The sequence below is a fragment of the Grammomys surdaster genome, unplaced genomic scaffold, assembly GCF_004785775.1.
Source record: "Grammomys surdaster isolate TR1022 unplaced genomic scaffold, NIH_TR_1.0 193, whole genome shotgun sequence".
NCBI lineage: Eukaryota > Metazoa > Chordata > Mammalia > Rodentia > Muridae > Grammomys > Grammomys surdaster.
The window spans coordinates 9,030,356-9,046,677 of NW_021604638.1; the positions used below are offsets into that span (position 1 = coordinate 9,030,356).

The 16,322-nt window shown below is 49.8% G+C and overlaps 1 protein-coding gene across 11 annotated transcripts in view; it reads left to right on the forward strand.

Moving 5' to 3' along the window:
* Positions 1–11,085, forward strand: part of Zmynd8 (zinc finger MYND-type containing 8) — a 101,037-nt gene extending 89,952 nt beyond the window's left edge. For all 11 annotated transcript variants that reach the window (XM_028769634.1, XM_028769643.1, XM_028769637.1 and 8 more), the window contains 6 exons: positions 149–227; positions 1,162–1,401; positions 2,638–2,798; positions 3,402–3,468; positions 8,120–8,203; positions 9,531–11,085. In XM_028769634.1, coding sequence (XP_028625467.1) covers positions 149–227; positions 1,162–1,401; positions 2,638–2,798; positions 3,402–3,468; positions 8,120–8,203; positions 9,531–9,679 — 780 coding nt within the window. In that variant the 3' untranslated portion in view covers positions 9,680–11,085. The remainder of the gene's footprint in view (positions 1–148; positions 228–1,161; positions 1,402–2,637; positions 2,799–3,401; positions 3,469–8,119; positions 8,204–9,530) is intronic.
* The last annotated feature ends 5,237 nt before the right edge of the window (positions 11,086–16,322 follow it).

Here is a 16,322-nt window from a genome sequence, read left to right on the forward strand (position 1 = left end):
AGAGAGAGAGAGAGAGAAAGTTGATCGCCCTAACCCCATCCTGAGCTCTGGGGCAGCGGGCTCAGAGCCAGGCTGCCTGGTAGAGCTTGGGGACCCCGGCGGAGCAGCCAGCATGGCGGTATCTCGGGCTCCTGTGCTCTCCCCACAGATTCGAAGGCTGAGGATTGAGATTGAGAAGCTGCAGTGGCTGCACCAGCAGGAGCTCGCTGAGATGAAGCACAACCTGGGTAAGGCCCAGGGCGGGGAGAGCCTCTGGCTGCTTCGAGGCTGGACCCAGAAGTGAACAGGTCAAAACCAGCTGTACCTGGAGTCAGGGAGATCACAGTCCTCAGGGGTCCTCCAGCCTGGAGAAGCTGAGCTTGGGGTGCATACCCCCCTTTCCCTCTCAAGATAACCATTCCCCCCACCTTGGTGGGATCTGGGGACTGAGCTCAGGATGTAAGGCTTGGCCACAAGTGCCTTTACCAACTGAGCCACAATGGTAGCCCTTTGCTGGTCTTTATAATTCAGGAAGAGCTTGTGAGGACTGGAGGAACCATTTAGTTTCAATGTAACGGTCACGTGTCAATGTGTATACTGCCTGGAATTTTTTTAGGAATGAGTGGTTTGGTAGTTCCCCTGTTACCATGACACCTGTCCACATTGTTTCCTGATGTTTCATTCAGTGTCTCAAGACAGGATTCTAAGAAAATTGTCTGAGTGCCTTTGTTATCTGTGTGCCTCAGTTTCCTCATCTGTGAAACAGGATGGTGGAGTTTATCCTTGAAAGTATGACAGGGCTTATGGTACAAAGAGCTTAGGAACAAGTTTGCATATAGTAGGTGCTGTGTATGTATTTGATTGAGAGAAAAAAAAAATCAAAAGTTGACTAAGTATTGGTTGGAATCGTTTGAAGGATTTGTGGAATTCCTACAACTTGGGGTTACTTGGGATGATGTTGCTGGGGTCTCCGATCACCTACATACTAGGCATGTCACTGACACAGGACAGGCTCTGAGATTCCAGTGATGAATGTCCCAGCTGGGTTACTGGCCCAGGGCCAGCGCTAACAGGGGCCATTTCCAAGTCAAGACTTAGGTCGGGTTTGTGTGAACCTAGGGGTTCTGATGCCCGGTGTCCTGTGCTGGGTCCGTGATGCAGCTAGTGTCCTCTTCCTCCCAGAGCTGACCATGGCTGAGATGCGGCAGAGCCTGGAACAGGAGCGGGATCGGCTCATCGCTGAGGTGAAGAAGCAGCTGGAGCTGGAGAAGCAGCAGGCGGTGGACGAGACCAAGAAGAAGCAATGGTGTGCCAACTGCAAGAAGGAGGCCATTTTCTACTGCTGCTGGAACACCAGCTACTGCGACTACCCCTGTCAGCAGGCCCACTGGCCTGAGCACATGAAGTCCTGTACCCAGTCGGGTAATGTCTGGGTGCTCGCCTGGGGGGCTGTGTGGTGGGGCCTCCCTGCCAGGGTGCTGAGGGATGCTTGCCCAGGTTCTTGCCACTTCTGACCATAAACAGCTGTTGCTCTGACACACAAGAGATGCAGATGTGAAGTTAAATCTCAAAACCTGGCAGTGTCCGCACTCAACAACAGGCAGATGAGCAGAGATTTTAAGTGTGTGATTTAGCACTGAGAGTGGTTCCCACCCCTTCTTTCTCTCTCTCTTGATTTATTATGTATACAGTGTTCTGTCTGCATGTATGCCTGAATGCCAGAAGAGGGGACCATATCTCATTATAGATAGTTGTGAGCCACCACATGGTTGCTGGGAATTGAACTCGGGACCTCTGGAAGAGCAGCCAGTGAAAGCGCTATAAATCTCTGAGCTATCTCTCAGCCCCTAGAACCTCTGTTCTCTGAGGTGATAGTGAAGCACTGCCTCAAACAGGATGCTGTCCCAGTTCTTGCCTCACATTTGAGAATGTGGAGAACCCAGGTGGCGTGTGTTTGCTGGGGACTGACTGGTTGATTATTGAGACTGCCTGGATGACCATTATCTCCTTTTGGATGCTAGCAGGAAACACCATCTGCTAACGGTTTCCAGTGACTTTAAGTTGTGTAGTTAGGGTTTGTGCTTAAGTGACTCTGGGGTACTTGCCACTGTGTTTGGTGATGTCCACTAGAGGGAGGCCTCCATGTGGGTCCTTCTGCATCATAGTTAGTCTCTGGCAGTACAGTCTCGACTTTCTCTGTGGCATGGCGATGCCTCTGTCTCTAACTCTTCTCTGCTGTTCTGTTCTCCCAGAAGCTCTGTGCCCCTCTCAAAGGATGCTAGACTCCCTCACTCTGCCTCAGCTGGCCTGAGGTGGACTAAGCCTACCAGAGGAAGGCCACAGGCTTCCTCGGTGGTCACATCCTGGCTCCCCACGAGTTTCCTTTGCTTAGAGACCATGTTCTCAGCAAGATGATTTAAAAATTGAATTGCTTAATATTAAAAGGTCTATTTTCAAATAAAGTTTGGAGCTCTCGGTTTTGGAGCCTGAGGCCTATGCAAGATCTCTAGGTGGGCTTGGGAGGGATGGACCCTGGTGGGGTTGGATTGGTACTGGGCTGTGGGAACCTCAGGGTAGCATAGTTTTAAAGCCAGGCTACTGAACAGTCACACAGGGCTTGAAGCATCTCATGACTTCCTTGTTCTTGTTGGTCCCCAGCCACTGCCCCTCAGCAGGAAGCAGATGCTGAGGCAAGCACAGAATCAGGAACTAAGTCCTCCCAGGGCAGCACCTCCAATACACAGTCAGCACCTTCAGAACCAGCAAGTACCCCCAAAGAGAAGGAGCCAACAGCGGAGAAGAGCAAGGACAGTAACTCGGTGAGGATGCCTCCCCAAGCCCCACCCGCTGACAGTCACCCTGTGCCAAGGACCCTTTCTGTATCTCCCACCACCGACTGTCCCTTGACGTTTGGATTTCTCTGGGTGGGGACTGGTTCTTTATGGCCAGTGTGTCCCCCATGTGAGAGCATGGCGAGCCTGGGTGGTGTGTATGTGGGGTCTTCAGCTGCTCTGTAGGGTTCCTCAAAGTTCAGAAGGCTGCTCCTCCTGTGGAGGTGAGTCCATGTCTCCTCTGCTGACCCTGGAAGCCACCAGCCACACGTCACTATAGAGGACTAGAAGTGTGACTGGTGTGACCAAGGACCTGCTTATTTTAAAGTTTCTTGATATTCAAGTGGCCACATGTGGCCAGTACTGTCTGTCACACTGGACCATAGGGCTCGCAGCTGCTTGCTTCCTGTGGGGTATGTGGTAACAGTTGGACCAAGCAGGCAGAGCATAAGGTGTGTGGCCGTCCGTATGCCCTGGCGCTTGTCTGATCACCAGGTAGAGGCCTCTAAGGTGTCTTGGTTGGGGGGAGTGCTGAGCCCTCCCATGATTCCCTGGGGTTCTATGGTCCCATCTTTTTGTTTATGTTTGTAGACCCTGGACCTTTCCGGCTCCAGGGAGACGCCCTCCTCCGTTCTCCTGGGCTCCAACCAAGGCTCTGGTATGTATGTCACCCCCTGGTGGGCACATGGGGTTTTGTATTTCACTTGGTCACATTAGGGGAAGTCAAAGGTTTGGGATTTTTTCTTTCATTTATTTATTTATTTATTTCATAACTTGGATGGATTTAGGTGGATGTGTGGGTAGGCAAAGTGTTATCCGGGTAATTTCTTGTATTGGTCACCAGTGTATGTCGTGTTTACCGAGGGCACCATTCCCTGGGACACACGGTGATCCTCTCAGGTTACTGAGGTCTACAGGGCATATTTGATTCATGAAGACCCTCAAAGCCTTTAGTGATGAAGACAGTGATGAATAGAACTTCTGTGTCAAGCCTCTTTTGGGATCCGCTACTAGGTGTTGTGGTGTTTGAGCCTCCCTCCCTTCCTGGGAGCCTTGGGTGTCCTTTCCTACGTTCTTCTGACTTTATTTCCAGAGTTCGGAGCCATGGCTTCCTTGGCCAGTTTGAGGTTCTCTCCTGTTGTCTTGACTCTGGGATCTTTCTGTCCCTTGGTTTCCTGTGGCTGAAGACTGAAAGTTAAGGCCTTTCTTGTGCACAGTGAGTGCACAGAGGATTGGCAGGCTGATGGTAGGGTGGAGAGTGTACTGACTGGAGACCACAGTGAGGGAAGCCGCCCCTCCCCCACCATCTTCGGCAGTTCCGGCGTGGTGCTGAGCTTCCGGTGCTCTGTCTGTCATTCCACAACTTTATTAGCATCGCAGCTTGTTTTGAATTGTGGTCTTTGATATCATCATCCTCCTGTCTCAGTCTCCTGAGTACTGGAGTAACGGGCCTGTGCCACCTTTCCTGGCTTGAATTCTGCTCTTCGAAAAGACAGAGTGGACTGGATTCCACCAGTTTCATACTCTTAGCATGGGACAGTGCTTTTTTTTTTAAATCATGTTTGAAGAGATGCCTTAATGGATTTTCCACTTTTTTTTTTTTTAGTGGTGATGATAAAAATAAGTTTAAAATTAAAACAGGCATGGTGGTGCATGCTTTTATCCCAGCACTCAGGAGTCAGAGGCTGGTGGATTTCTGTGAGTTCTAGGCCAGCCTGGTCTACAGAGTGAAACTCGGTCTCAGATATAAACAAGCAAAGGCGCCCATGAGCTGAGCGGGGAGGGGACTGTCGGGATGTCTTAATTCCAAGAGTGGAGCTAGCAGTATCCAAGTTTGGAAATGCCATTTGGGACTCCAGGCTGCCACAGGTAGAGCTGAGGCATTTAGGAATGACCTTGAGACCAGGGTGGATCTGCTGGAGGACTCCAGGTGGCTGTTGTGAGTCACAGAGCAAGTAGCCAGATGCAAAGCTGGCAATGTCCCAGCAAACCCTGGCCTGCAGAAGAGGCTGTGCGGCTTGGGCCTGGGGGTTCCATTTGCTGCCCTTTGACCTAGAGAATCTTGGTTCACAGGGAAGAGTGGAGGAAGTGGCTGGGTGTGGGGGAGGGAGTCTTGAGTCTTGTGGGGGAGTTATCGGTGGTTTAGCTAATGGCATCGCAGCGAGGGCTTCTGTGCACGTGCCCTTACCTAGTGTGCCAGGTGCAGTGGGTAGCTCCCACAAAGTCCTTGTTAGTGGAAGCCATGGTTGTTCAGGCCATACCGTGTGGCCTCTGATTCCTTCTTAGCCCCTCCCTTCAGCTGTGTCACGCTGGCACCCTTCCCATCAGAAGCTCTGGTAATGGAACCCAGTCTCCTGGGTTCCTGCTTCCTCAGTGTGCACACCTGGTAACAGCCCTGCTTTCCATGGTTTCCTCAAGCTGCCCCTGAACCCCAGAGTTCAGCGGGAGAACACCACCCAGGGGCACAGACTCTTCCCATGACGACACACACAAGACTTGATCACCCTGGGCACAGTTACTTGGTTACCTTACTAAAGTCCCTACCATGAGCCTCTGCTTCCCTACTCGGTAACAGCAGCATCCCAGGTTCTCTGTTCCTGTCAGAACACCTCCCTGGCTCTACCATGCCTCCACATCCTTGTGAGCATCAGGTATGGGTGCTGTCCTGAGCAGACCGCTAACAGTCTCTGTCTCGTTCAGCCAGGCCAACTTCCGGCACCTGCCCCACCTCTCTGTTCTGTCCTTGGTTTGCCCTCTCACATCTTCCTGGGGAGATGTGATAAATTCACCTGCGTCTCCACCCACACCTCCCATCCATCACTGATAGAGAGTTCCACAGGAGTCACGGTCAGGATGTGTCCATCCTGGAAATGCACGTCAAACTCTTGAGCTCATGTGACTAAAGGCTGAGGGATGAAATTTTCTTTCAGGTCATTTAAATAGTGCCTTTGGTTTGTGGTTACTGGATTGAGCAGCACAACCTGACACCTATCCACTCGGCTGCCCCAGACCAGTTAGAGCCTCCCCTGGCTTCCCATCCCGCCTCCATCTCCCTCGTCACACTCCCCATCCGTCTGGCTTCTGTGTTGGCATGTCACTGTTATCTTAAGAGATGGAACCATCTGTTGGGGTGTAGTGACACACACCTTTCGTCTTTAATCTCATTACTCTGGAGGCAGAGAATGGTGGATCTCTGTGAGTTTGAGGTTAGCCCGGTTTACAGAGTGAGTTCCAGACCATCTAGAGCTGCATAGTGAGACCCATCTCAAAAAAACAAAAAAGGGATGGAGAGGAAGCCACTGACAAGCAAGGGTATCTAGATGTCTTAATGTTGTGAGGTTAATTATTGCTATTTTTTTTTTCTTAGAGTGCTGGGCATGGATGCAGTGCTTGGGACAGACCCAAAGCCTTGCATATGTTAGACTGCTCTTCTTCAGTCTGAGCCCCAACCCAGCCGACATGTTCTGATAAGTTATCTCAGACAATGCCCAGGCGGGTGGAGATTTCAGAACAAGCCTTGTCTTGACTCTGGGGGGTAAAGAATGAGGCTGGGGAGATAGAGAGGTGGTTCAGAGGGTCCAAACAGGAAGGCCTAAAATGTATGCCTATGTAAAAGACCTGGGGGGGGCAGCCTGTGATCCCAGCACTATTACCCAGAGATCTCAAAGACTCACTGGCCAGACATGAATTTCAGACTCAAAAAAAAAAGTAGAAATAATTGAGGACGCCATTTATTGACCTCCAGACTCTGTACACACACGTTACATGTACACACACATGTTATATGTACACACGTTACATGTACGCACACATGTTATATGTACACACATGTTACATGTATGCACACGTTACATGTACATCCACACCCACTTACATGTTATGTGTACACCCAACATTCCCTCACACTCACACATTACATATATGCCCCCACCACACACGTTACATGTACACCCCCACTCACACATGTTACATGTATACACCCCCCCACACACACACACGTTTCTTGTACACACATCTCATACACACACTTCCCCAGTAGGTCATGCGGACCGCTCCTGTTTGTCCTTTGTACTCGATGGCTTTTTGTGTGGTATTGAGGATTGAACTCAGGGCTGCATGCATGCTGGATAAGGGCTCACCATGGAGTCATGCATGCCCCTTAAGGGTTTTAAGCAGAATCTCCCTGTATACAAGCACAGAAGCTAGACTAGAGCCGGCAAGGTGTCCATTGCCTGAGTCCACTGTCACGCTGGCCCTCAGGGGACTTCCACAGGCCTGCTTTCTGACCTGTCTTTAGAATGTGTCAGTGAACTTCACCTCCCTGATTTCTGATTGCTTTCTGTGGTCTGGCCACATTTGACTGAGTGAGCCTGCCTTCCTCCTAGCCTGTCAGGAGAGTCTTGGCGCCTTACCCTCTCTGTCTCTGCTTGTGGCCTGCTGGCATCAAGACTGAGAACATGTGCGTTCCGCTGTCTCCTCTCGTCTCTCCTCTCTCTGTGAAAAGTTGTAATCCCACGGTTCATTTGCACTAACTGTGATGCCACTCAGCACCTAGACACATGGCCACTGCGGTGACATTTCTGTCAACTTTCCTTCTTCCTCTTGATTCTGCTTTTTCCTTCTTCAGGATATTCTTCAATGTACATGTTCCTTCCACTTACATTTTTAGGTTTTTAGGCACTTTTGCTCTGTTGCCAAAGCTGACTTCAAAGTCATGATCCTCCTGCCTCAGCCTCCTGAGGGCTGGGGTGACAGGTGGGAGAGCCCATTTGGCTTTTCTGAGGATTTGGATATAGTTTGCAGATGTCCCTTTATTGCGGCCGAGGTTTAGTCAGCTGGTCCCTCCCAGTTGCTATCCCTTGCCGTCCTCCGTGTGGCCCCTTTGCTAGCCTTCCTCTTCCTCACAGACCTTCAGTCTATGCTCTGCTCGGCTCTGTGGTGCCTGACGACCTAGTGCACCTCAACACAGCCTCAGTTTCCCTCCTAGAACCAGGCTTTGGCAAAGCTTGTGGCTCGGAACATTTTGCTTTCCAAGTCCCGAGCATCTGTGGCTTGCAAAGTACGGGGCTGCTTTGATGTCCCCGTATGTCCTTATATGTCCACCTTCCTCCCTGTGATGTGGCGCCGTGTCCAGCGACCCTGTTTGTGGTTTACACACGTTTTTAAAAGCCCCAGTCACCTGTAAGCACATCCAATTGAGTGGTCTACATGAAGGAACAGCTAGCCCGTCAGTGACCGTGGGTGTCGGCCCCTGGGGTTGTGTGGATTTCAGCTGTGATGGACTCTAAGGGTACCTGTGCTCTCTTCAGTTAGCAAGAGGTGTGACAAGCAGCCTGCCTATACCCCAACCACTACAGACCACCAGCCGCACCCCAACTACCCCGCCCAGAAGTGTAAGTATGACCCTGTCTCGGGGAGCTGCTGGGAGTCACTCCTGGCATGCAGAAACCTCGTTGTGTGTGTCCGTGTGTGTCTGTGTGGGTGTGTCCTGTGCTTTGAGTATCGTCTCCCTCTGCTTTGCCGTCAGTCTTCTTGTCTGTTCCTCTTGTTACCTTTGCAAACTGCTATAGGTTTGGCCTTTCAGAGCCTTTGCTTTGTCTTAGCTAGACACTGCATCTCCCCTGCCGTGATCTGACATGTTATCCAGCATCCTGGGCCCACTCCATCAGAGGCTCAGGCCTACAGACCTTGAGATCTCTAGTTCTGTTTCTTTCATATCCCCAATGATCTTGGCTCTCCCCATAGCCAAGGACTTGGTGATGTGTGACTGTATCCATGTCACCCCCTCAGAGACCTTCTAGAAGATTATAGTGTTACTGCCAGGAACTGGAGCTCACATAGAGGACCATTTGGAACCCTGATTATTCTTTTAGAACACTGCCCCCTTCTGGCTGAATATAAAAGCAACTGGAGCCTTTTTTCTTTTTCTTTTTTTCTTTTTTTGGCATGTGCTTTGTGAACAGGCAGTAAGAAGGGCAGTCCCCCCAGGGGCAGCAGCCTTCTATCCTCACTGGCCCCGCTCTGTCGGAGAGTTAGAGAATCTGGGAGCAGCAAAGGGGTCTTAGTGGCTGGTCATAGCCATCACTCTGCCCACAGTGTGGGCTGTTGTCCTCTTCTGATAGCTTCTGTGGCTCTTCTTTTAGCTTCCTCTTTCTTTCCCCAGCCACTACCTAACTTGCTGCCAGTGTGTCCTCAAAGCCGTCTCAGGTATCTGTTGGGATCTGTATCCATCACTGACCCCAACATGGTCCTTACTGGGAGTCCACGGGGTCAGTGTCCGGGTGGGCTTAGCCATCTCATCTGGTCCTCAGTTCTTCTCTTACAATCTCTTCCTGGTTTGGATGTAAGTCTTATAAATTAATCAGGAGTTCTGTTAATGTAAGGAAGACCACATTATGCCAGATTCTGAGGGTCTTTCTCCAAGAGCTGAGATCAGAGGCAAAGTGCATGGGCCTCCGGAGTATGGTCCGGTCACTCAACGGGGCAGAGGTACCCCCTCAACTGGACACCATCACTCGGTAACCTTCACTCTCTGCAAGCGTGACACCTGTTGATCTTGCAATTAGCTAAGGCCTAAAAGCCAGATGCCCTCACTCTACTCTACAGCCACAGCCATGGGGTGAGGGGGCAGCTGTGGCTGTGGCCCAGCTGGAGGGAGGGACGGTGACTCCCAGCTGGGAGGTGGGGAGGGGAGTTGAACTTGCTGCCTTTCCTCCGCAGACCACTCCCGGAGCAGCAAGGCGGGTTTGTGGAGCAGCAGCGAGGAGAAGCGAGGGTCATCACGTTCCGAGCACAACACCGGGACCAGCACAAAGAACCTCATGCCCAAAGAGTCCCGGGAGTCTCGGCTAGACACCTTCTGGGACTAAGGGTGTATTGTGAGCCAGGACACCTCCCTGTGTGTGGGGGAACAACCCATACTACAGGACGTAACAGAAACTGGAGAACCGCCACCTTTAGAATTCGCAACACTCAGGCTCTGCCCGTGGGCTTGGCTGCAGGACAGCGGCTTGACTCCATCCCAGCTCCAGCCTTGGCTGGGAAGGCTCTCCCCTGTGAGCCAAACACTTTAGGTGTAAGTAGGTACACTTCGTGATGTCACTGACCTAGCGTACCTTTCTTTTTCATATCTATACTGACCTTAACTTATAAAAAAGAAAAACAGAAAAGAAAAGCAAGTTATATATATATATAAATAATCTACAGTTAAAAGAATGTTTTGATAATCCAGGGTTCGTTAGCCCGCTGGCCTCACCGTGGGATCAGGGCTGGGCCCAGGGATTGCTATTCTCACATAGGCCCTTGTCCTGGATACCCAGGGGAGGGAGCCACGGTCGCCTGCAGCACACCATGATCGGGGCTCTCAGGCTGTGCTGTCCTGGACCCGCCACCACCAAGCCATCGGCCCCTCACAGACCCTACAAGACGATGTTAGGAAACACAAGCTTGCCGGGCTCGAAGGACACATAAGTGTGTTTGTGTGTGATGTGTTTCCAGCTATGGTTCCCGAAAGGGCAAAGCAGCCTCCTGTTTACAGAAGGCTCACTCGAACAGTCCTCCCGCGCGGCACGGACGCAGAGGCGGACAGTGTTCGCGCTGGGGGCGTCATGAACACAGCTGGTGTTCTTGAGGGGAGACTCCCTTCTCTCAGCTGAGTCTTTCCCATGAGCACTCACACCGATTTGTGAAGATGTACTTCTCAGAAGCAAAGACTCAAAAGGCAAGGTGCACGGCGAGGCCACGTGAGCCCGGGGATGGAGCATGTATGTATTATTTATGTGCTGGAGTTCCACGTTTTTATGTAAGCATGAAACACAGGCAGTGTGAGAGAAAGCCAGGACCCGACATGCTGTCCGTTATCGCTACGTCTGCTGTAGTTCCATTTTGTATGTTGTGTAAAACGAGCATCCGTCGGCGCAAGAGGTCATGTGTGTATATCAGAAGAAGAATTAATTGTATATCATTCCAGTACATTCCGTTGTACATTTTAATCTCCGTTTACTTTCTCTTCATTGTTGATAAGAGAATGCAAGCTGCGCACTGTCCAGCTAGTTTACCCCTACTAGAGAAGAAAGGAAGAAACAATAGAAGAAAACGGGAGAGAGAGAGAAAATTTGTGAATTGCGGTCGTCAAAAAAAAAAAAAAAAAAAAAAAAAAAAAAAAATCTAGCCTAGCTGGCCTTATTTGGGGAACGTAACTGCTTTTAGCATATGGGAGTATTTTTTCACATTTTCTTTGTATAAAATTTGTATTAAACTTAAATATCTTTTTTGATGATGGTGTTTCTTCGTGACTGAGCGGTGCTCTCTTGTGGTTATGAACTTTCGGGTTCTCCCCCTTGGAAGTCCCAAGTTTTTCAGATTCTTAACCTTTTTAAAGAAGTTAAACCGTTTGGGCATGCCAGTCTCCCGTGGGTCAGGGTGTGACTGTGTCAGGTTTGAATGCCCAAATACAAAAGGCAACTGGTCCCCCCTGAGGTCCTGGGAACCCTCCAGGGGCATGGCCCAGACTGGTACTTTCTTACCAGCCATGGTAGCTGTAGTCTTCTGAGGCCCAGGCTCAGTGAGTGCTTCACCAGCCTTTAGCCCTAGGCCAGAAGGTCCTTCTTCCAAGGCTGTTTCCCATGGCCTTCTGGGTAGAGATATCCATATCTCTGGCCTGGGGCTCATGCCTGCATTCGTAGTACCTTTCTTTGCAAATGCTCAGGTGTGTCTCCCAGTTGTGTGTTAGTTGGGGGTGGGGGTGGGGTTGACCTGTTTTCCCTCCTGTGTCCCCAGGAGTTAAAAGGGATATTAAGGGGTCACCCACAGAAAGCCACCTCTAGGCCATCCTCTCCAGAACCTTGTATCCCCCCAAAGCTTTCCACAGAGGAGAAGACTTGAAGAACTGACTTGCCTACTTGGGTAGGAAAATGGTGGATTTAAAAAAAAAAATGTGAATTTTAGCCTGAGAATATGGCTCAGTTTGAAGAGTGCTTGCCTGGCATGCACAAGGCCCTGAGTTTGATCCCTAGCATTTCATAAAACTAGCCACATACCCATAATCTCAGCACTTGGGAGGCAGAGGCAGGAGAATCACAACTTCAAAGTCACCTTTAGCTAATGAGTTAGAGACCAGCCTGAGCTCCACGGGACCCTGTCACAAATAAATGAGTGAACAAATTATGCAAAATTTGATTTTATCTTTTTATTCAACTGCCAAACGAAGTCACATGTCTCCTTTGAAAGGGGCTGTGTAAAGGCCCTTCCATCCACCCTGCTTCACTAGTGTCCTCGAATGTCCCTCGGTGTTCAGCATTCACATAGTTCAGACTTCTCTCTCCCTTTGCATGCCCAAATGGGACATTTGACACACTTCCAATGAGCTTGTTTCACTTAGCATTTGATTACAGGGTCAGAATGTCGTCATTCCATATGCTGGGGAAGTATGGCCTGTCAAGTGGACAGTCCTTACAGGCTGTCCCCACGTGGTAGCCAGATCATCTCCAGGCATCACTGTACAAGCTCTGGTCTCATTGGAGTCACAGTTGCAGTCCAGGGGGTCAGTGTATGGTGGGGACACTGCAGGTGGTGACACAGCTGCTGGCTTCTTGTGACCTTGCCCTAGGCAGAGGGTGTTTTCAGTACCTTTGGACCCAGGACCTCACACTAGCTACCTGTTGTGGAGCTACACCCGGAAGTCCTGAGCTGAGTGTTTGTAGATGCCAAACCACAAACCTGAACCCACAGAACCTTCCACAACCCTCTCCTTCCCCTTAGCAGGGGAACGCATAGGATCTGAGGCAGAACTGCCTAGCCAAACTAGTTGATGCAATCCAGTGTCCTCGCCACCTGGTGGGCATGTGTGGAACTGCATGTGGCTTAGGGAGACCACTGGGGACAGAAAAACTCAGGGTGCAGGTGTTCATTCTAGAGCTGCAGTTTGTTGTGTCAAGCGTCGTCATGTAGGTCTCATCGTCATGCCCGAAATGTAGCTGGTATCTGTACACATAGAAATAGTATCCTCTTTGGAGATAACTGCATGCATCATGTTCTAGGTGGTTTCAATTGGTGACGGTTAGTAAGATAGAGAGGGACAGAATGGCTGGGGACAGTCATTCTGGGGATCTGACATCTGACCCCCACACCAGGAGGCAAGAGACTAACAGGGATTATTTTTAAACATCTCTTTTATGAAAATTATTGTATGTGTGTATAGTGTCTGTCTGTCTGTCTCTGTGCATATGGAGGTGGTAGGTCAACTTTGTAGAATTGGTTCTCTCTCCTCTTACCGTGTGAGTCCCAGGGATTAAACCCAAATCATCAAGTTTGACAAAAAGCACCTTTACCCCAGTGAGCCATCTTGCTGGTCCCTCAGGCAACAATTCTTAATGTTGACTGAGTATTAAGGGCACCTAGAAAGACAATCAATAAATGCCTGGACCCCACAGCACCCTTAGGAAGGACATCAGCCCTCTGAGGTGAATTTGGCCAGCAAGATTTTCCAGAACTGCTCCAGGGGTGACCCTGAGCAGTGAGCAGTGATAGCCGAGAAGCCAGTGGGAAGATCCTCCAAATGGAAGAGTGAAACCCCAAGGCAGGACCAAGCCTCTAGGGAGGCAAAAGAAGAGGTGCTGGGGACCAGGTGGCTGTTGAAGTGAACTGAGCTTGAAGGTAGGCGCTGATGTGAACCCTACTCTAGGGGGCGTGCCATGCTCCTGTGGATATTTGGTGTTTGTAGACCAGGCTGGCCTCCAACTCACAGACATCTGCCTGCCTCTGGCTCCCAAGTGTTGGGATTAAAGGCGTGCGTTGTCATGCCCCGTTGAAAATTTTAGAATTTGAATTAAATAGCCCATGATCTATCTCTCTATCTCTATAAATATCTGTGGAGATATAGATATAGTTGGGGTCAAAATTTGTGGGGAAAATGTAGAATCATGGAATTCATGAATTCTGTGAACCAGTGTACACAGCTGTGCTCCACCACCTCCTTGCTATGCCAGCTGCAGGGGCTGCAAAAGCCTCAAACTACCTCAGCCCAGCTGCACCTACTGGTCACCTGACTCAGCGCCAGGGGAGCTGCAATTACAAACTCACTTCTAACATTTATTAAGCACTTGCTGTATGCTAGACACAGGTTTGAGCTCTTGACCACTTCCATCCCATCTGGAGCGACAGCTTAAGGCTGAGGTGGATCTTGGGCAGGGCCAGCTTTGGTTCCAAATGTGTGAAACATCACGTCTCAACCTCATTTTCCTCAGCTATAAAATGGGGCGATGGGAGACCCCATTTCTCAGAGGCAATAATACTATTACATGAGCAGTAGCTTTCAAACTGCTTAGCTGCCCTCTGTGATAAAAATACATGCGGCAGTCAGGCATGGTGGTGCATGCCTGTGTATACTACTCAGGCAGGAGACTGAGGCAGGAGGATTGTGTGAGCCCAAGGATTCAAGTGAGCCTAAGCATCACACAGAGGCTGAAGGAAAGATTGGGGAAGAATGACCCACTGCAATAATGGCCCAGGAGAACATGCTCACACGTGCGCCTGTGGACAGCACTGATGTACGTAGTAAAGGATGTGTCACAAAGCCTTGTCTACCTGTGACTAAATTCCTGACGAGAAACAACATAAGGGAGAAGGGCTTATTTTGTTCACAGTTTGGGAAGGGATGCAGTTTGTAGGGTGGTGAAAGATGGTAGCCGGTATCAGCGAGCTGGTGGTTACATTGTATCCAGGAAGCAGACCGCAGACAGGAAGTGAAGCTGGATACCAAAGTGTAAGGACCGCCTCTAGTGAGGCACTTCTTCCCTTGAGACGCCACTTCTGACGGGTCTCCCAACCTTCCAAACAGGGCACCGCCAGCTTACCTGTTGAGTTAATATCACAGCCTGCTGATTTTGAACAGCCCTTGGGAAATAAAGTTAAAGAACGTAAAATTTACAAGAGGGAAACTGAGATTCTGGTGCCTTGGCCAGTTCTTGACCTCACAGCTGGGAGGTGAGGTGGTCTAGCCCAGACTCCAATGCAGGGCCCTGAGCTCAGGCTGAACAGCTGTTTACAAGCCAGAGTTCAATCTCTCTCTCTCTCTCTCTCTCTCCCTCTCTCTCTCTCTCTCTCTCCCTTCTTCCTCTCCCATCTCTCTCTCTCTCCTCTTCCACTCCCAATGAGTACAATAGCTAGAAGACTTAGTGTCTGTTTCTAGCCACAGACATGAGGTTGAATTTTAGTTTTATTTTTTCCAATTTTGAGACAGGGACTCACTTTGTAGCTTAGTCTGTCCTCAAATGCACAATCTTCGTGCCTTGGTCCTCCAGGTGTTGGAGTGACAAGAATGTGCCACTATTCCCTATACAATGTTAATGTTTAAAGTCAGAGTTTGAACAAAGTTGATTTATCACGATTCTAGAATGAGCTTCTGCATATACATACACGATACCAGGCACAGCAGTGTAATGTCGGTTAGCCCACCGGGCGCAAACCTGCCATCCCAACACTTGGAAGGCAGAGGCAGAAGCATCAGGAACACACAAAGCCAGCCTCTGCTACCTAGCAAGGAGGCCAGACTGGGCTACTGTCTCTGTCTCAAGAAACCAAAACCAAAATATACCCACCAAAATAAAAATACAATCAACAACATTTCCACAAACAACCTTAAGCTTCAGCAACGATTTTATTGTGGAGAATGTGAGCGTCCATGTTTACGTCTGAGCTGTCCTGTCAGTTCACCGTTTCTATTGTCTCTCATAGACATGGCGTCCATAGAAGGTCACGGACGAAGGTGTGCTCTGTTAACTCTTGGGCCTGAGGGTGTCTGCGCTCCATGCTTCGCTCTCTGCAGCATCCTGTCAAGCGGAGATTGATTCTATTACGGGCACCTGGTCCCAAGGCTTGTCCAGCTGTAGTCAGACTGCCACCTGGTGGTCACCGATGAGCTTAACGACACTGGTGCTGACGACATGAGCAGGCTTACTGCAGGAAACTGGGTTAATGATTTATTCTAGAAAGAAATCTTTTTCTATTCTAGAAATCTATCTATTGATCTGTTATCTATCAGTCATCAATCAGTCTAAAATTTATCATCTATCAGTCATCAACCAACTTATAAATCTATCTATCGGTCATCTTTCTAATCTTTTAAAACAAGGTCTTTCTAAGTAGACCTGGCTGATCATGAACGCATGAGCCTCCTGCCCCTGCCTCCCGGGATACAGGCAACTCTAACACACCCAGCAGGTCCAGAACTCTTAGATCAAGTCTGCATGTTAGGATGTACTATGAAGCCATCTGTGAACATTCCACAGGAGGGAAGCTGGGCACCAGGGGGTCATTCTACATGAGCCTATGTTCTAGACCAGACCCAGAGATGGAAACCAGTGCAGCAGAGGTGAAGGGTGGGGTGCCAGGAGCAGACGGGCCTTCTGGACTCCGTTCTGTTTTAATCTGTGTGACGTAACCGTCCCAGTGGAATCATATAAACACATCATGATGGTGAGAGTTGAGATCTGTGCCATAAACTTTATGTTGCTC